The sequence below is a fragment of the Balaenoptera acutorostrata genome, chromosome 15 (assembly GCF_949987535.1).
Source record: "Balaenoptera acutorostrata chromosome 15, mBalAcu1.1, whole genome shotgun sequence".
NCBI lineage: Eukaryota > Metazoa > Chordata > Mammalia > Artiodactyla > Balaenopteridae > Balaenoptera > Balaenoptera acutorostrata.
The window spans coordinates 33,305,862-33,326,599 of record NC_080078.1 but is presented as its reverse complement, the minus strand read 5'-3'; the positions used below and the strand labels follow the sequence as shown (position 1 = coordinate 33,326,599).

Here is a 20,738-nt window from a genome sequence, read left to right as displayed (position 1 = left end):
GTGTTAATAGAGGATATTATCACTACCAAAAAGAAAAAAAAAAGAAAAAGAAAAAAGAAAGTGGTAGCTATGTGAGATGATGGATATGTTAATTAACTGGATTGTGGCAAAAATTTTACAATATATATCAAATCAACAAATGGTACACCTTCAATCCTTCAATATAGACAAATTTAGTTATCAGTTATACCTCAATAAAGCTGGGGGAAAAAAGAGAAGTGAGGACAAATAAAGTCACATGGAAATGAGAAAATTGATTGGTGAGATTCATTCATTAGCTACCTCATTCATTCTCACAAACCATCAAACTTAGGCTTCAGCAAAATTATGCATTACTAGAGTCATCAAATTTTGAGATCACCTTCACATGGAAAAATATAACTCTCCATGCCAGCATCACATTCATGCACTCCTTCAGTCTTGTCAGTCATCCAACAAAACTTTAAGCAACTGCAAAGTTCCTGATGATGAATAGGACAGGACCCTAACCACGATAAGACACGAGGTTAGGAGGCCCTGCTATAGAGGACCAAAGTTAATGAAATCATGGAGGATGTGGATTCCGTTTCCCAGGACATTTGAACTTGGCAATAAGAGAAGACTGTAGAATGACATATAGGGATCTGGAAACCCGCCCCATCAGAAAGCTCCACAAAGAGGGAATTGGGTGGGCTACTTCTGTATTGCTGATTTTTCCTGAGGACACCAACCCACAGAGAAGAGTTAAGCTTTACTGAGCTCATTGGAGATCAAATGTTTCCTCTGTAAAACGAGTTGAGAATCAGATTCTCAGGAACTTCTTCGATGTTGGAGAAGCATGGGTGTTGGATGTAGCTCTTTTATTTTCTCCGAGATCTTAGGAAGGATGAAAACAAGACAAAAAGACCCAAGACTATATGGAGAGATAGACTTGGCATCATACCTGCCTTTCACTGGCTATTGAACTGCAGGCAGGCTGTTGAAACCCTCCACATAACAGCTTTCCCAAGTGGGACCTGAGAAATGGGACCTACTATATTGGGTATTTGTGATTATTATGGGAGATAAAATACTCAGAACAGTGGCAGGGGTACAAAGTCCCCTAAAAATTTAATTACACAATAATCTCAATAATAAGTAGCTATGCTGTTCTTTTTTTTTTTTCCTGTAGATGGTAAGCTGAGTTTCCTGATAGACATACTAACTTAAGGATCAAACATTCAGATGCTAACAGAAGCTGGCCAGGTCAAATAAATAAGCAAGCAGAGAGGGTCTGAGAAACTTGTGGCCTTTTGGGACTCTCCTTCATTTTCATACTGGGAAAAGCAAAGTATGTCTCTTCTAGAAGAAAAAAACAGCACAGAGTAACAATAAAAGATTGCTGACCTTTGGCCTCCAAGCCCAGCATGTAATAGGGAGTAGACAAACTAGGGGGTTAAGTGGGGTGGTCCCTCGTCACCCCCAGCAAATTGGTCCATGGGGGATTCTTAATCTAAAGTTGCTATTTCTGCTCATGTTTGAAGAGAAACAGAAATCCTGTATAGATGAAATTTAAATGTGTGTGACAATAAATGTGTGTTGCAAAAAAAAAAAGTTACTGAGTGAACCAGATGCGATGTGCAACTGACTTTTCACTTTGGGCATTGCCGTCTGCACCATTTAAAATACGAGATCCCTGGCATCCTCAAGTCATGTCTTTAGAAAACCTCGGTATGCAGTTTTGGAAACCCCGGACATTTTTTTTTTTTAACATCTTTATTGGAGTAAAATTGCTTTTCAATGTTGTGTTAGTTTCTGTATAACAAAGTGAATCAGCTATATGCATAGGTATATCCCCATATCCCCTCCCTCTTGCGTCTCCCTCCTACCCTCCTTATCCCACCCCTCTACGTGGTCGCAAAGCACTGAGCTGATCTCCCTGTGCTATGCAGCTGCTTCCCACTAGCTATCTATTTTACATTTGGTAGTGTATATATGTCAGTGTTACTCTCTCACTTCGTCCCAGTTTACCCTTCCCCCTCCCCGTGTCCTCAAGTCCATTCTCTACGTCTGTGTCTTTATTCCTGTCCTGCCCCTATGTTCATCAGAACCTTTTTTTTTTTAGATTCCATATATATGTGTTAGCATACGGTATCTGTTTTTCTCTTTCTGACTTACTGCACTCTGTATGACAGACTCTAGGTCCATCCACCTCATTACTCAATTTCGTTTCTTTTTATGGCTGAGTAATATCCCATTGTATATATGTGCCACATCTTCTTTGTCCATTCATCAGTCTTTGGGCACTTAGGTTGCTGCCATGTCCTGGCTATTGTAAATAGTGCTACAACGAACATTGTGGTACATGACTCTTTTTGAATTATGGAAACCCCGGACATTTAAGGGTGATTTCTTGAATGTGTTTCTTTGATACCCAACTCCGCAAAGCCCTAGAGAAGGCACGTGCAGAGTTTTTTGTGTGCACATTCAGACCTGTCTTTTAACACCCAATACAGCCATAGTTAACACTGGGGACCTCGGCCAGTGTTTGTACAGAAGGCTGGCTGGCAGATGACCTTTGAGAAGCTAAATTTTAGGAGCGGAGCGCTGATTTGGACACAGCCCCTTGGGGCCGGGCCGCAGAGGGGTCTCTCTGAACAGCTCCTGTGTGTGATATGGAGTGAGACCTCCGCATGTCTGGTCTCTGCTCCATTGCCTTGCTGTATGGGGGCCCTGGGAGCTGGGAGCGGTGGGCTTTGTCAGCTGTTCTCCCTTTGTTGTAAGCTTCATTGTTCAGTTTAATGTCCTTGATCAAAATCTCTGAATTTGCAAGGCCTGGGGACATACACAAACTGCCTGAGAAATTGAAACCGGGATCATTTTGTCCGTCTTCCTGACAATGCAGGCTCCTGTCTCCAGCAAGGTGATCCCAAGGGTCCCTTCCAGGTACTAGAAGGAGTCACAGGAACTAGGAGGTCATTTGCATGTGATTTGCATGCATTTACATAAGCCTGCAAGATCCCTGTTAAGTCTGAGCAGAGGTGATTTTCAAGGGCTGGATTCTTATTGCCTTTCCCTTGAAGACAGTCACCCCTAACAGGGCCCTTTTTTATTAGGTGTATATAGGGAAGCAGGTCATTGACAGTAGGAAGGACATCCTAGCTAAAAAGGAATGAGTCCATTAAAAAAAAGCTCTTTATTCTTTCAGTTCCTTTAGAGCAAAACTAAGTAAATATATGGAGCACTGACTATTTGCCAAACAGTTTTAGATGTTGGGAATTCACATCGGACAGCAGTCAGTCCCGCTCACTTTACCATTAATTTTAATGAAGGAGAACGTTTATAAAAACAGTTAAGAACAAGCAACGAAAGAAAGAAGATAAATCCAGGCGGTGTTAACCGCTATGCAGAAAACAAAACTGGGAATTGAATCAGGGGACAGCCGTAAGAGTAGGGAAGGAAGAGGCATTAAACAGCCTGCCCTGGGGAGACACTGGAGACCTAAATAATATCAGGTCAACTTTTGAGGAATGAGCAGAGTTCTCCAAGCAGAGCGAGCAGTGGATACAATCCAGAATGGTCTAGATTGGTCTAGAAGGATCTTGAGTTGTTTTGAAAAGATGAAAAAGGCCAGTGTCACCACAGTTTGGAGAAAAGGGAACACTGGTATAAAACAAATGGACCGGGGTTAGATTGTGTGGTCTTGTAGGTCAAGGTAAAGAATTTGTGTTCTAGGGCCTCCCTGGTGGCGCAGTGGTTGAGAATCCACCTGCCAAGGCAGGGGACACGGGTTCAATCCCTGGTCCGGGAAGATCCCACGTGCCATGGAGCAACTAAGCCTGCGAGCCACAACTACTGAGCCCGCATGCTGCAACTACTGAAGCCTGCATGCCTAGAGCCCATGCTCCGCAACAGGAGAGGCCACCACAATGAGAAGCCCGCGCACCTCAACGAAGAGTAGCCACTGCTCGCCGCAACTAGAGAGAGCCCACGCGTAGCAACCAAGACCCAACACAGCCAAAAATAAATAAATTAAATAAATAAATTTAAAAAAAAAAGAATTAGTGTTCTAAGTGCAGCAGGAAGCTATTGAATTCTGAGTAGCAGGATGACATGTCTGATTTACTTTTAAAAATTGGTTTGGCCACTAGGAAAAGAGGAAGAGAAGATGGTGAGAGTTAGGACTTTGTTGCCATGGATTTGTCCAGCTGAGAAATAGAAATGTCTTGGGCTGGGATGGTGGCATTGGTGAGGGAGGGAAGTGGAGAGAGTGGAAACATCTTTTCAAAGTCTAACCAACAAGATTTTCTAATGGATGGTACATGGGATATGAGGGTAAGGGAAGCATCAAGGCATTATTTATCAAGAATTTTGCTTTGAGGAACCAAGTGGATGGAGATGCCATTTGCTGAAGGGGGGAAGACTTGGTGAGGAATCCGCTTCAGGGGAGGACGGAGATGAGAAGTTGAGTTTTCGTGCCTGTGGTGTGGTTCAGAAAAGCCTTTGTTTTTCCTACAGTGGGAATAGAGCAGCCTTATTTAGGAGAAAAGACCAGTGATAGGAAGAAGGGAAAACCTGCACTGATGTTCCCATGGCTACCTGAGCAGTCTCATTTCATTTTGCTGCTCACAGATCCCAGCTGACTTATTGTAGAGGAGACCTTATCAATTACCTCTCTCAATTAATACTTACGAATGTGAGATGGCATAGATCTTCTGAGGAGGGAGAGTATCATTTTGTTTCTATTTATGTTTATATTGAATGGAAATTTTCCATGGGGAGACTTGGTAAACTGGTAGATCATTGGTAGATAGTTAGAAAGTGGCATTAAGTAGCATGCCCTAAGGAGACATCAGGTCAGCTTTGTCAAGAGCTGAGAGATTGATTGATTAGTCAAAAGATAGATAGATAATAAAGAAAGAGAGATGATAGAGATGGATGGATGGATGGATGATAGGTACAGATAGATAGAAAGATGATAGATAAATAGATACATAGATACATAGATAGAGTTTTCTTAGCCCAAGGAAATGAGGAAGATAAAGGCAGATGAGAGAAACATGATTTCTAGACAGTCTTAGACACCTCTGAGAAATCTGTTTCTTTGAGAAAAATGAAAGACTGTTGGCCTAACTTACAATCTTTGATAGTTACATCAAAGATAATCAATGGATCCACATTCAGTGAATGGTGTGTCCCAGCCTCATGTGCAAAAGGAATTATTTAAGGGAGTTAATAAGAATGCATAAAAGAAACAATGGTGTCAAAAAGACCCTGTCTCCACTACCAGTAAAAGGTAGGGGCATAAGCAGGCTGTAAGATGGAGGACAGAGGGAAGAAGAAGGGTAATAAATTCATAACTTAATTATTCACTTAATATGGCTCCATATAGATTTCTTTCACAAACTCTAGATTTCTGTGAAAAACTAGCAAGAGAAAATTAAATATGTCCAGATAACCCTGAAGCTTTATTTGCAGCCAGTTTGCTCTATTTTCTCTTTGATTCCAAATGACTTAAAATGTGGACATGTCCTCAGAAATTGAGTATTTTCTTTTTTAGGAAGCAGTGAATTTCAGTTGGTCAAATTAAAGTCATTTTCCATATTTATAAAGCACATATTCTGAAATGATTGGGGTAATTTTTATTTTTATACCACTAAAGGAATTTCTATAAGATAAGATGTGTTTAATATATGAGAGGAAGGTGACAATATGGAGTTTCAGAAGCCCCTGGGACAATACATCTCAGAATTTCATGTCTCGTTCTCTGGGTCTAAAATTGCAGCCAGGAGTTTCCCATTAATATGCCTCCCGAGTAATCCAAGGATAACCCTTTGGAAAACCCTATCCTAAGATCATCCTGGGTGCGGTAAACCAGCTAGTTTATTCAAATTGGAACGGAAAGTTTCTAGAAACAAAACATTCTTGGAAAGTTCTAGGGAGTTCTTAGGTCCATCCAGGGGCCAATCTATTGCAATATTGTGCCTCTATCTTCCTGAGTGGATCAGTAGGTTGTGGTCACCCTTCAGCTGTTCTTACAGGCTCGTCTCTTAGACCAGGCAATAGGACGGCACACCCTCTCCCTCTGGGAAGAGCTCAGAGGGTACTTGTCACAAATACCTTCTCTCACATCACAACTCTCACCGTTGCCTTTTCTCAGGAGCATTTAGTAGAGGATCTCTGACGTTTGACCTTCACCTCAAAGACACGAGGTTTCCCACACCTGTCTTCTGTCTTTTGGCAAGTCTATGATGGATGCTTTTATAAAGACTTACCAGCAGGAGCAGGAAATGATCACCAAACCCTAAAACATGATCATTTTTTGAGGTTGTTCCCGAAATAGTGCCCAGTGGGTGTGTAATGAGGGTAGCTTCTTGATTTGCAAATATTCTTGTTTGCTCTTTTCTTGAGTAAAAGTTTCTAAAGGGCCAGGATTCATTTTACAGAAAACGCACCATGAGGAACATTAGGAAAATTACAGGATTCTGTTAATCCTATATACAGGTTATTTGAAAGTTACCTTAGATATCATACGCTTATTAAGAATTTTTATGGTTCTTGAATTCTTTGAAATGTATTCCACACAATCTCTAGTGGATAAATGTCATTTTCCTTGGGATTTAAAAAGCACTTTGGAATTCTGTAGAGTCTCTGGGTCACAATTAGGAATGACAATTATCAGAATATGTTTCTGCAGAGAATTCTGTTCATGAGATCTTTGCGAACTTAATACAAAGGGATGTGATGGGATATCTAGCAGTGATCCATGAAAGAAGACCAAAAAATTTAAATCATTATAGGGGCTCTAGAAAATATTGATATGGGATGAAATGAATTATCACATCCTTTTCAAAAGGTTCATCTGTAGCTGGTCAATAGTTTCCATGCTATTAACTTGTATTGGCAGAAAATCAAAAAAGGGTATAAATCTATTTTTCCTATGTATAGTTTTCAGGTATTCTTTATGCCTGCCCAAACTATACATCCTCTAAATTTTAAAATTAAAAAAAAAACACCAACCCATTTGACTTGTAGTTAATTTGCAATGATAGGAGTTGTTGAATCAAATGTGATGATAACATTTTTGTGTATTTGTTTTAAGGCTGGAAATTGAATCCAGTTGTGGGTGCAGTGTACAGTCCCGAATTCTATGCAGGTAAAGAGTTTTCTCTTTGCATGATGTCTTCTTGGTCTTTTCTAAATGTGCTTTGCCTGCCCATAAAGAATGGGTTTATAAAATAATCTGAACTGATAAATTCCTATCCTAGCAAGTTTTGAATGATTTTTTTTTTAAGGCAAAACCAAAAGTGTTTAAAAGCTTTTAAAAAATAAAGGGGAATCACGTAAGTTACATTGTGACATAAGCACGGAGCCACGGCTCCTTGTGACATTTCACACTGATTTTGCCTCAAAAAAAAGCATTGAGACTTTGTTCAAGAGATTTGAACAAATGGACAGCTGCTCATGCCTGTTTTCTTTCAATGTGCCTGAACGTGTTTTTCAGCCGTACGTTTCCCTTTGGAATTGCATTTTTTATTCCCTTGGCAAAGAAGAGAGTTGGCTTAATTATCCCAATAATGTGCCAGTGTTTTGGAATTGCAAAGAGAAGGATTATTTAGAAAACTAGGAAAGCTAAGTTGTCCTTCTTTTTCCATTAATGAATTTCCCTTAGCAATTCCCTTTCTCTCTGCTTTGCCTTCAAGGGTATATAGCTTTCTCCTCATCCCTTCCCAGCCACCCACCAACTGCCACTCAAATCCACTGTCCCAGAAAACTTGGTCATCAGATTTGGGGAGAGAGTAACCCAGAAGCAACAGAAACTGAGATTTTTTGCTCAGCATAGCCTGTTACTTCTACCTGTTATTTCCCTGCTCATGAACAAGGCTGCATTGAACACCTGAGAACCTTAGTAGATTTGCCATATTGATGTTAAAAAGAAGTCTTGCTTTGATGTGGCCCTGGCTTTTTAATAAGGAGACATCAATGACCCGTTGGTTTAGATCCACTCATTTTGTAATCTCTTGATGGTAAGTCACACCCCGTTCTTTGTCTCTTCTGAGATGCCCTACGTCAGTCATTTTCCCGAAACTAAACATTGACCCTAGTGGATGGCAAAGGAACATAGGAAACTTAGGCAGCTACTCTAGCACAAAAACCAACTTGATTTTAAAAGATGGTAAACCTTGGAAGGCCCAATGTGATAGCTGAGTTCTGGATTTTAGGTAGGCAATATTTGTAGTTGTTCTTCATGTGTGAATTTTATTACAAGCCTGGGTTACGACCAGGGATTCTGATAGTGAAGTAGTTGTGTTGACTCTTATTGGGGAGGCGAGACCTAGCTATAAGGCTTTCCATGGCTACGTGGTGGGATCCACTTCCTGAGGGGACACACAGAGTGAGGAACGTGGACGTTACTCTCAGGCAGCCCAGGATGGAATCCTGGTTACTCTACTTGCCAGCTGTGTGATTCTAGGCGAGTTACTTAACCTCTCTGTGTCTCAGCATCTTCATCTGTTACATGGGAGATGATAGTAGTCACAAACTCACAGGCATTTATAAGAATTACATGGGTTAATATCTGAAGAGTGTTTGGTGCATAGCAGCACCATATAAATGTCGAGGAAATAGAAATAAATAAGTTAATGTTCCACCTCTCTGCCATAAGGGGAAAGTTAACTGAGAGCTGATTCTGCTGAATTCTGAGTGTACCACTAGTCTAAAAGATTCTCTTTTAATTCATGAGAGGACTAGTCCTTCAGTGCTCAGCTTATCCATTCAGGGGGCACAGATATTGCTGGGATACATCTTTGTCCAAAGCTTCAGAGAAATGAACTCCCCGAAAAGGGCAACGAGGAAGTTGGAAAGCAGCTTCTGTGTATCTGCTGGCAGTGCTGGGTGAAATGGAGTCTCTGGAATAAAGAGGTGGCAGATTCTGCGTGTGTGTGTGTGTGTGTGTGTGTGTGTGTGTGTGTGTGTGTCCGTGTCTGTGCACGTGCCTATGTGCATGTTTTTTCTCCCCCAAAATAATGAGATCAAGAACAAGAAGCAGGAAACCATTCAATGAGGAGATAGGGTATGAATGTGCGAATTGTAACAGAGAGAGGAAAGTACATTTTTCCAGCCCCACGCAATGTAGTTGCTGGTCACCTTTGGCTCAAGCAACCAGGAAAACAACAAATATCTACTTTCCAATGATTTCAAACCTCTGTGCATATCTGTGGGTGTTTTAAGAGGCCATTAAGACATAAGAAACAATTCAGAATGACTTAAACGTACGAGAATAAATGAATCTGCATAACTTTTAGAACATTAGAGCAGCCATTCAAATGAGCCCTGGGCCCAGCCTCAAAAGTTAGATCATTGGACTGTGGGGAAAAAATAAGTTGTAATAAGGGTTACTCTTGATTGAGTACTTTTATGGTCAGGCACTGTTCTAAGCACTTTACCTAAATTAATGTGTTTGAATCCTCATGGCAGTTTTCCAAATGTGAAAACTAAGGTACAAAGGGTTTGCATCACAGGGCTAAGATTTCACAGCTGGTAAAAAGCCGGCTAAAATCAAGAGCCTGTGTTCTTTGCAACCAGGTTGCTTTGCTTTATATTTTATGAATGTTAAAAGTCATCGTTCTTACTGACTGTGCCCTCTGATAGTAGATTACGCTACTGCTCTCTCCACATCAGTCAAATTAAAGAAGAGAAGTAAAGTAATAATTTTGGATTATTCCAAATACCACAGTATTCAGACATATTAACTGCTTGTGCCAGGGGAAGCTTTCAGAAGCCCGGACAACCAAATAATTATTTCTATGAGCTGCTTCAGTAAACTTAAATCTAAAAAAAAAAAGGGGGGGGGGATCGGGGGGCACGGAGAAGTAAACGTTACTTGAGAAATCTGAATATTTGTGTTTGGTGTTGCCAATATCTGGGCTCTCCTTGATAATCAGAGGCTTTCTCTTTTAGCCTGTGTGTTGATCTATGTAGGTAGACAGAGCTCATGATATTCAGAAATGTGGGGAAATGTGGCTGCAGATCCAGCACTCCAGAACAATCCATTCCTTTGAAATACTTGGAGACCCATAAACACTGAGAATCCTGCTCGCTTAAATCTAAAATTTCAGGCACCTGCGTCTGTGGAATGCCTATATGCAAAATAGAACTGTAGAATGTATTCATTTCCATAACCAGGTATAATGCCTCATGTTATCCATTTAAATACCCATGACTAAGAATCTAGGGGGCATTTTAAATTTCCCCAACTACAAACATAGTCTGGATTTATCTTGGAATTTTGAATGTGCCCCAGAGCTGAAATGAAGACCTTGTCATTGATTTGCTGTGGGTATTTCACAGGTCAGTCCTGTATCTGCCTGACACAGAGAGCCAGCCTTATTTTATTAGTCATTTCTATATATAAGAATTCGTGTTAATGACAGAGATCACAATATTCCCATAGTATAATTATTGATTTTCTGAAGCTTATGCAGAATTAACAACCCAGCCTCCAATTGTCTCTCAGAATGGGGCATGAAAAGTGCACATATTTTGTAAATTAAAATCAATATTTTCAATTTCTCCTAAAGGTAATTTTCCTAATTTAGTGGACTTTTCCCCTAACATTTATTTTCCCTTTAATTATAAAATGGCAGGTTATCGATTTTCGTCTGTAACCTCTTGACGCCCGGAGTGCGTTTTTATTGCTCACGCAGGGTTGGGGAGGGGAGAGCAGTTATACCTCTTAATGAGGATCTTTAATTACTAGCTGAACAGTATTAATTTGCTTTGATAAATTATGACATGCACTCTCCCTCACACACATTCCAAGAGAAGCATTTAGAAAGCTGTTATGAAAGGTCTTTCATTGGGGGTGGTTTTTCTGAACTCTCATCAAGTTATACCTGCAAGAACCCTTTTAAATGCGTATCCAATGCCAGTTTCCAGAAGCAGATATACCTAAATCAGCATATTCCATGAACATACATAAATCTCCTCCAAAGACAAGTGGGTGTTTTCCTATAAAACTAAGCAGCAGCATTGATTATTTTTCCTAAACCTAATCATCTTCAGACTCCTTGAGGCTTATTCTCATGACAAATGATTGATAAGTCAATACAGAAAAATGCCCAGGTGAGTTTCAAAGACTAGCCAGCATCTACGGGTGTTCCATGTTAGAGTCAAAATAAAACTGAAGGCACTAAGTAGAAGTAAAATGTCTGCAAATATCTGTTCCCAGTAGCATTTCTCAAGTTATTTAGTGTAATTAAAAATAGGGTTTTTAGGAATCCCGCTGAGGAGGCCTCAGCAGGGATTCTTAGAGTTTCCTGTCATTCTGAGAAGTCCCCTTTGCCATCTAATAAAAAGGTTTTTTTAAAAAAGTGATATTCTTAAGGGATAATCATGATAGCTAGCCAATGAAACTGCTGATTGAAAGCACCTTTAATCTTCATACGTGAGTAAAACAAAATAAAAATAAATAACAGAAGGCTATACACAATTGTCGACATGGTCCTGACAAATGGCAAATTCATCCGTTTCTCAGTTGCTGGTAAGATGGCTGCAAAGCTCACGCACACTGTATATCATATCTGCCAACTCATTTCTGTGATTAAATATTCCATCAGCGGGGCTATAAGGCAGCAAAGCTTAACAAGATTCATAAGATGCACCACTCGAACGCACATAACTCACTTCCGTGGATGGGGAGCACCCCGCCTGCAAAGGAAAATTGGAATTGAGTTAAATTACTCCACGAGCTGTGATCAGTAGGGAAAGGAAAAGATCTTCCAATGCAATGCAGATCTAAGATAGAGTTAGGTCCTGATGACTAGAAATACACAATTAAACTCAAAAGGAGAGAGATGCAGAGTCAGTCGACTTGGAAACCTTGAAGATGACGATGAACAATAGTCTTGGTGACACTATTATTATTAGTGGGCTTCTGCGGGGGAGGAAAGGAGGGGGTCCTGAGTGGATCCTCCTTCTGAAAATAAACATTTCTGCTTTGTGGGGGGTGAAGCAAAATGGCGGGTACTAAAAGAAGGGCATACCTATCTGCAAAGTCACACTTGAAAGGTGGCCAGGTCTTGAAACTAGGTTATCCTGGGGTTATAGGGAGGATCAGATAAAATAATGAGTGTAAAAGATCTTCAGAGACTGTAAAGTAAGATAAAAATATAAGAGATTAGTGTGATCGCTGAAGTCACCTGGATTGATTGTGTCCACGTCGGCACAAGCCTGGCCATGGATCACATGACTTGATGCCAGGCTAGGTGATGAGAAAGTGGACTGGGATCTCAATATAAAGGTTAAAAATGAAGAGGATGGATGTAGTGCTCTGTGATTGCGTAGCTCGAAAGGGCAGGTGTATTTGACCCTGGATTACCCAGACAAAGGTATTGGTTTCCTATGGGCTCTTGGCCACTGTGAACCATGATTCATCTAAGAATTGGGTCAGAAGTAGGTAGATGTAGGTCTCCCTCCCCCCACTTCACTTTGTTGAGTCCATTACAGTTCAGAGAATGACCTTTAGCCACACTTTTGGATGGACTTCTTTCCAATTTCTTTCCTGCAATTTGGATACAAGAGCATCTGAAAAAAGTAAAATTTTTCCAGAACCTGGCATAACCTGACATAAGTTGCTTTTCTTTTATTGGTCACAGCCCTAGACTTTGGATTGGGCTTGGGGTGATCTGCCAAAAGGCTGGGTACAAAGCACGCCCCGTTTGGGGTGACTGTCTTAGCATCCTGAAAGAGCATAAGGTGGGTTGGAAAGGTACCTGCCACCACCCAGAGCCCCTCCAAGCAGCAAATATTCAGGTGTTCCTCATGGCTCTAAAGTCCCCCATATCCACCCAGAGGACCAGCCTCGCCTGGACTCAGAGCCAGGGCGGTGACGACCTGCTCCTTGTGAACAGTGACCTTTGGCTTGGTGATGTTTTGTATAATTTACACATCTGCCAGATTCCAGTGCAGTGCACTTCAGTGAACTGGAACGGAAGGGTCCAGATTTAAGTCCCCAAGCAAAGGATTTTCAGCCTGGAAATGTTCCACTTCAAAGAGTTTATCTCGTACATCTGTTTACTTTTGCCTCCCCTTTTGGTTGCAAATCACTTTGCTTCTTCTGTCTCCTCCCTGCATCTGTCTTAGTGGATTTCATTCCATCCCTGCCCACATTTGGCCTTAATTTTTATCTGCGTCCTTCCCTGTCCTACAGAGGGAATGCAGCTCAGCTTTGATGGAGCCTGTGGGGATCTTCGAATAGGATCAGCACTCGCTTATGTGCTGAAAACTGCATTTCCTAAATAAATGAGTCCCCATTCTATTGCATGGAAAGGCTATCAAGGAGAGCTTGCCCCAGAGCAGGGAATGACAGGATGGTCCTTGTAGGAGAAGCCCCACCACTAGGCTGTGGAGGAAGATGAGGTTTGGGTATTTGGCTCTGGATAAATTTCACAGGGAAAGTTCTAGGTTGCCCTCGTCAATATACTCAGCAACTCAAAACATCAGCCAACTCTGGGCGCTTAATCTGTGCCAGGCACTGTGCTAAACTCTGCATCTCCTCCAATTCTAATAAAAATGTTATAGCATGATCTTCTTTATAGAAATTATGAAACCAAGGTTTTTGTGGAGAGTTTATCTCATTTCCTAAATCACAGAACTGGTTTGTGAAGAATCTGTATGTTATATAAAGGTCTTTTTTCTAACCACAAAGCCCATATTTTTCACCACCTTGCGATGCAGCTTCCTCAGTAGTAGATGAGGCACACCCTCTATGCCTTGCATTCATTAGGTCACAGAATATAATGATAATTAGTAAGAGTATCTTTGCATTTAATATTATTGGCTGCATGCCCAACCCCCATGATGGGACGTTTACATATGTTTACAGGGATTGCAACTTTGCAGGATGAGTGTCATTTTCTTCCTTTTGCAGATAAAGTAGAAATCCAGTGACGTGGAGTTGCCCAAGGTTGCTTACTTCAAAGGTTAAAAAGCTGATTCAAACCCCTATCTTTGTATATCATATTACAAAGCCAATTCCTTTCCTTGCAAGTTACCTCCCATATGTTACTAAATGCAAGCTCCTGTGCCTGACACACAGTGAGGCCAAACAATACTGAAACGTCAGAGTTTGGAGCAGAGACAGGTTTATTATATAAAGAACCATGCGAGGAGACAGGTGGCTCTTGCCCCCAAACCCGCAAACTCCTTGAAGGGTTTCAGCAAAGTATTTTTAAAGGCAAGGCGAAGGAGGGGCCAGGTTGGTTGTTGCACACTTCTTGGTGTCGGAATCCTTTGTGCACCTAGCTCAAGTCACGATGTTCCTATAAACCTCCAACAAAACAAATGTTATTCTCTGTTCTGCAACTTTCTTATCTCTATAAGAATGGAAAAGTGTTATACTCTTAAAGGTCAGAGCCTTGAAAATAGCTATCCTGTATATTTCAGGCTATAGGCAACATTCTTAACTCAAAGCAAAAGAGTACAAAGGTTAAAGTAAAAGAAACAGATCTAATGTGGAGTCAGATTTGTTCTTCCCTATTACACAGACATGCTTTAGTTAATCCAGTATTTTGGATTGATGGTTCTTAACTGGGAGTGATTTTGCCTCCCAAAGGAATCAGGCAATTTCTGGAGACAATTTTCACTGTTACATCTGGCGAGAGGGGTGTTCACTACTGGCCTCTAGAGGGTGGGGCTAAGGATGCTGCAAAATATCCTACAGAGCCCCGGACGGCCCCCCACACAAAGAATGATCTGGCCTAAAATTCTGATAGTGCTGAGATTGAAAAACCCGGTCCTAATGGAAGCACATGAGTAAAGATATGACATATGCACCAAATATCTTAAAAATTCTCATGCCCTGCTGATGGCTACTGTTAAAGATGTCCAAGCAGCTGTAGTTATTGATGGCAATCAAAGAATGAAAGAGAGACATTTGCCCAAATGTTTCCTCTTCTGGGCATTCCTTTGTGATTTTGACTCCAGAGGGAAAAGCATAGTTTGATTTTATGCTGCAGAGCTGGCTTGGTTAGACATACTCACAGGATGCAGAAAGGCTGATATACTCACAATTCCAATTTATTGCAACAAAAGGCTACAGATTGAAGATTGGCAAAGGGAAGGAGCACCTGGGAGGAAGCCCAGAAGAAACCAGGTGGGAGCTCCTGGGTGTGCTCTCCCCGGAGAGTCACAGGAAGTGCTTCGTTTTCCCAGCAGAGATGTGTGACAGCGCATGCAAAGTGTCGCCAGTCAGGGAAGCTCACCTGAGCCTTGGCGTCAAGTTTTTTGGGGGGAGTTGGTCATGTAGACCTGGAGCACCCATGACTGACCTCAACTACTCAAACCTTAGCCCAAAGAGCAAAAATAAGTACTCACCATAAATCACATTGCTTCCATAAACAATCTTATCAAACTGGTACTGTGGGACCCAAGGCCACAGGCATCCAAAAACAATCTCATGAGCTAGAATATTCCAAGTGCTCAGAACTCATCTCCCAGGAGCTGACCAGTCCTAAAGACAAGCCTCTGGGGGGAGATGCACAAGGTTTGAGCAGGCCGGGCCTGCTGAGTTAACCCCTTCCTGCCCAACATTTAAAAAAAGAAAATGGAGTTGGCAAGCTCAGAACATATCACAACAGTGATCATGATGGAAGCGGTGAGGATGAGGATGGTGATATAAGACAAGACGTACTACTGTGTTTGCTGATTCTAGGAGAAAAGATGAAGCTGAATTTAGTTATGAAAGAGGAAGGAATGAGTGGCTTTTTCACTTAGAGCGGGGGTCTGCAAACTTTTTCAGTAAAGGGCCAGTTAGTCAATACTTTCAGCTTTATGAGCCATATAGTCTCTGCCACAGCTACTCAGCTCTGCCCTTCTAGTGCAAAAGTAACCATAGACAATACATAAAGGAATAGGCATAGCTGTGTTCCAATAAAACTTTATTTAAAAACACAGACGTTTACATTTCATGTAATTTTCATGTGTCATGAAATAGTCATCTTCCTCTCCCCACCAACCAGCTATGTACAACTGTGAAAGCCTTGGCCCCTACTTTGCTGACCCTGGCTGTAGATTCCAGATTTAATAAACACAAAGCTTATGCCCTGGGGAGGTGTTTTGGCTTTGGTTTTGGTTTTTTAGCATTGCATTTTGGTAGCAATTACACGATACTGCATGAACCCGTGGTTAGCTGGCTGTCACTCAGTTGTATGATGTCCATCAAGGAAGGGCCAAAGAGAGAGGCTGTGTATGAATTCACACATACCACTGGCTTCCATTAATTCATCCTTTAGCTCAGAGTTACAGCACTGAGGACCTGGGAAGTGCCAGGCACTGTGGTAGGCTCTAGGGTAGCAGCCCTTCCCTCCAGAATTTGGCAGGGCAGTAAAGGATGCACACAAATAAACTCAGGGTATAATAAATGATGATACCTCCTGGACCACTGGAAAATAACCACTCTCTCTGCATTAAAAGGGGCGCCATAAATTGGGTCTGGAAGGATAAGTTAGAGTTTGCCAGCCAAGAAGGCAGAGAGAAGATCATGGTAGGGGTAAACAAGGAGAAGTTTGGTAGCGTCCAAAGGAGTTTCTCAACCTTATCTTCAGAATCCATTGAGAAAAGTTAAAACAGAATTAAAAATAAATACAAGTACTTGATGTTCATCTGAGATGGGAATTTCTAAGGCAAAATCAGTTTTCTCCAAAGACTGAGAAATAGACTGAGATCAGAAAGAACCTTCTAGAGAAAAGTTGCTAAAGACCTGATAATACCATAAAAAGGAATCTGGATTCTGGAATTTATCCGTTGAGTGGTTGACAACCATTGAAAGCTCTGATTAAATAAATGAAATAATAAAAAAAAAATACTAAGAACACAGTGATGAATTAGGGCCCAGACCTACATTCGCAACAAATCGGAGTCTCATCATGAACAATATATGTGGGTTAAGCCCTGTAAGATGTAAGACCACATCGGTGACTGGCCACCAGTCCCAGAGACTGGGTTCTTGACAGACCCCAGGTTTACCAACTGGTGCCCAACAACGAAAGCTATTATACAATGTGTCTCCTACTTTTGTCCAAAACTTTTCTGAGGAAAGCAAATTACCAGAGATTTTTTTAAATGAAATGGGTTCATTTTTCTCTTTATGTTTTAACTTGAGTTGCCATTCTATCATAAACCATTTCGTTTTGAAGATTTTTTTGCTCTCCACTTTCAGCGTTCTTTTCGAAATTTGTGGTTCACTGTTATTAGCCCAGCCAATTAAGTTGTTGTGTAAATAGAGACAAATTGGCCATAGTGTTTAATATACTTTATGTTAATTATATGTAGATACTCATTCTCCAAATATAAAACGAAGCTGTCCCCTTTTCTTTTAAAAAATGTAGTGTTGAAGAACCAACACACAAATCTCAAAATCCTAGTTAGATTAACTTCATTGATGACAGTTAATGCATTTCTAGAACTTCTATGGAACTGTTACAACCCATTACAGTGAAAATATTGGTTTATGAAAAATTAATAAAGCCAATGGAAAATGGAATCCAGCATCTGCATTAGCTATTAACACCAAAAGAATCAGCCAGAATTAATTATGCTGCATGCTACATTCTAATGAGTTTTTCATTAAACTGTATACCATTGTGGAAACTAAACAAGGATTACTCAAAGAATAATGCCAACGGCTGTTATTTTTTTAGGGGATTAAATTAGTTAATGGGTTATACATTTAAAACTGACGCAGAGGTTAATCGATGTACACTCATCATTGTGTTAAACTCAGTATCATTTTAAAAACACGAACACCCCGATATCATTGATATTTCCTCTGGAAAAAATATGAATCCATTTGTATGTTTCTAGTGTTTGTTTGGTATACATGTGGTATTGTAGACACTGAAACCCTCTATATTATTTCTCTGTCATTTTCGGAAACAATTTTCACCAGGTGAAATAGTCTACTTGCTTTCAGCCCATTGCTCTGTGTGTGTTTGTGTTTGTGTGTGTGTGTGTGTGTGTGTGTGTGTGTGTGAGAGAGAGAGAGAGAGAGAGATGTAGGAGGCATATTTAAATAAATGTACCTGATTATTCTTTGAGAGATTCAGAGTTGAAATATAGTATTTTCTACTCTCACCAAAAGAATAAGGTCAGGATTTTAAACCTAATCTAGGATAAGGAGGAAACTCAAGATGAATCTCTACAGCCATCCCACAAATATACCCAGATCCTCCTAAAATCCAGTTCTGTAATAGTAAGTGAAATATAAGAGGGGGCCACTAGGGAGGGCTTTCTGGAAGGCTTTTTGGACTCTTGTAGCATCACAGAAGCTCTTGCCCCTGGAGGATGAGAGGCAGAGAGGGAAGAAGTCCATCTGGGTTCTTTGCAGAGACTTGTAAACTCCACTGTTTTCAGCCGAAGCACAGTTTGTAATTTTTTTTTCTCCCGAGCAGAGATTGCACACTAAAATATCTTTAGGAGGAGGCTGTGAGATCAGTAAGTGAAATGTGCAAATTGGAAGGGACATATCTCAGAGCAGGAGTAGCTTCTCCCCATCACTCTGAGTGGCTCTGTCAGGCAGGAATACTAGCCCAAACCCATGTGGCCCCGTCTCCTGACTCCTCAAGAGAAGCCAGACGTCTGTCTTGTAACATTAAAACTCCCAAATTTAAATGTTTGCAATTATTTCCCAATCTTAAGATGTTTTCCATTAATTCTATTATGTTTAGCATTATGTACAGTACATTAGTTAGCAATTGGCTACTCCTTTCTTTTTTTTTTTTAATTTTATTTATTTATTTATTTATTTTTGGCTGTGTTGGGTCTTCGTTTCTGTGCGAGGGCTTTCTCTAGTTGCGGCGAGCGGGGGCCACTCTTCATCTCGGTGCGCGGGCCTCTCACTGTCACGGCCTTTCTTGTTGCGGAGCACAGGCTCCAGACGCGCAGGCCCAGTCGTTGTGGTTCACAGGCCTAGTTGCTCCGCGGCATGTGGGATCTTCCCAGACCAGGGCTCGAACCCATGTCCCCTGCATTGGCAGGCAGATTCTCAACCACTGCGCCACCAGGGAAGCCCGGCTACTCCTTTCTTTAAAAAATAAAGACAAAAGCAAAAACAAGAGAACAAAAAAAGTCCCCAACGGGCCATATTTTGAGATTCCAAATAATAATAATAATTACTATTTCCATTATTACTATTACTGAGATCACTTATTGATTACCTACGATTTTCCAAACGCTTTCATGTAATAGTTTTAATCCTTACAACAATACTTAATGAAACTGATAGTTTTGTCCCTATTTTACAGATGTGAAAACCGAGGCTCAAGGATATTAAATGATGAGGTCAAGAAAACTTAGCGAGTCTAGCAAAAACTAAGTTTAAAAGTTTCCAAAGCCCATGCTTTTCCAACTACACTATCCGAGCTTAAGGGTTCACTATTTCTCTTCCGTGTTTCCTTCCCCCATGTCTTATTTCTATCTTGCAAGTGGGATTTTTCTTATCTACAGAAGATACATCCTGCCCAGAGGCTTCCTTGGTTGGATTTAAAACCCTATTGCAGATTCTTAAAGGTGATCAGGAGCTTGTGGCTAACATCTTTAGCCTGACAGAGTCAGGTGTTTTCAGCCAGAAGATGACTGCAGAATCTTTAGACACGGTTTTGTTGGAAAGGCGTTGGTGGATATTTACCATTCCAAGGTTGGAGGGGATGTTTCATCAACTCAGGACCAAGTATCACCATTGATAAGCTTCATGAGAGAGTCTGAGCTTTGGAGTCATGCAAAGCTGGCTCAGATTTCAGTTTTTTCTCATAGTTTTGTCTCTCTCAGCTTTAGTTTCCTTGTGGATTTAATAAGAAAAATAGTTATAGTGCTTGTAGAACATACTTGGTCCAGAACCAGAAACTCAATGGCATCTTAATTGTCAGTCTTATTAATATCACCAGTACTGAAGATTGTTTATATAGTCCCTACATAGGTATTTTACTGTTGTTGGTGGTGGCCCTGGAATCCCTTGGGAGCTTATTAGAAATGTAGACTTTCAGGCCCCACCCCAAACCTGCTAGATCAGAATCTACATTTTAAAAGGGTCCCCACCCATTGATTCAGTTCATATTAGCATTTGAGAAGCAAAGCTCTAGGATGGCCCTTATCTATATATTGACACCCATGACCCAGAAGGCCAAATGCCTTAGGAAATAAAATTTATTTGCATTGTTTTTGTTGTAACTGAATTACTGTCCTTCCACAAATACCTTATGGGACCATATTTCTCCTTGTTCCATTGTCTTAAACCACAATGAATTAAAAAGAAATTTGGGACAAGTATTGAAAAAACATGTCTTCAAATTGTTTTTGGATGTTTGTTTTTAAACAAAACTGAAATAAAATTAAATTTTTGACAAAATATTGATTAAATGATACCCTCTGAAATTTTTAGTGACAGTTTCCTTGGGGTGGGGGGCTAATGCTCTCCTGAGAGATAATTAGTAGTAGTATTGTTCCAAACAGAAAGTAGACATTAGAACAAGGGTCCCCAAATGTATTCTGTAAGGTTCCAGGTTGCAAATCTTAGTCTTTGAGGGCCATGCGTTCTCTGTTGCAATTACTGAGCTCTGTTGTTGTAGCATAAAGCAGCCATACATAATATGCAAGTGAATGAGTGTGGCTGTGTTCCAATAAAACTTTATTGATAGATACTGAAATTTGAATTTTATATAATTTTCACTTGTCACCAAATATTATTCTTCTATTGATTTTTTTTTCCCTCAACCATATAAAAATGT

General features: G+C 40.6%; 1 protein-coding gene across 18 annotated transcripts in view; it reads left to right on the top strand.

The window, feature by feature from the left end:
* The window catches only part of RBFOX1 (RNA binding fox-1 homolog 1), a 1,515,726-nt gene that overhangs the window by 1,400,943 nt on the left and 94,045 nt on the right, over nucleotides 1–20,738 (top strand). For all 18 annotated transcript variants that reach the window (XM_057529156.1, XM_057529157.1, XM_057529150.1 and 15 more), the window contains one exon: nucleotides 7,061–7,114. In XM_057529156.1, coding sequence (XP_057385139.1) covers nucleotides 7,061–7,114 — 54 coding nt within the window. The remainder of the gene's footprint in view (nucleotides 1–7,060; nucleotides 7,115–20,738) is intronic.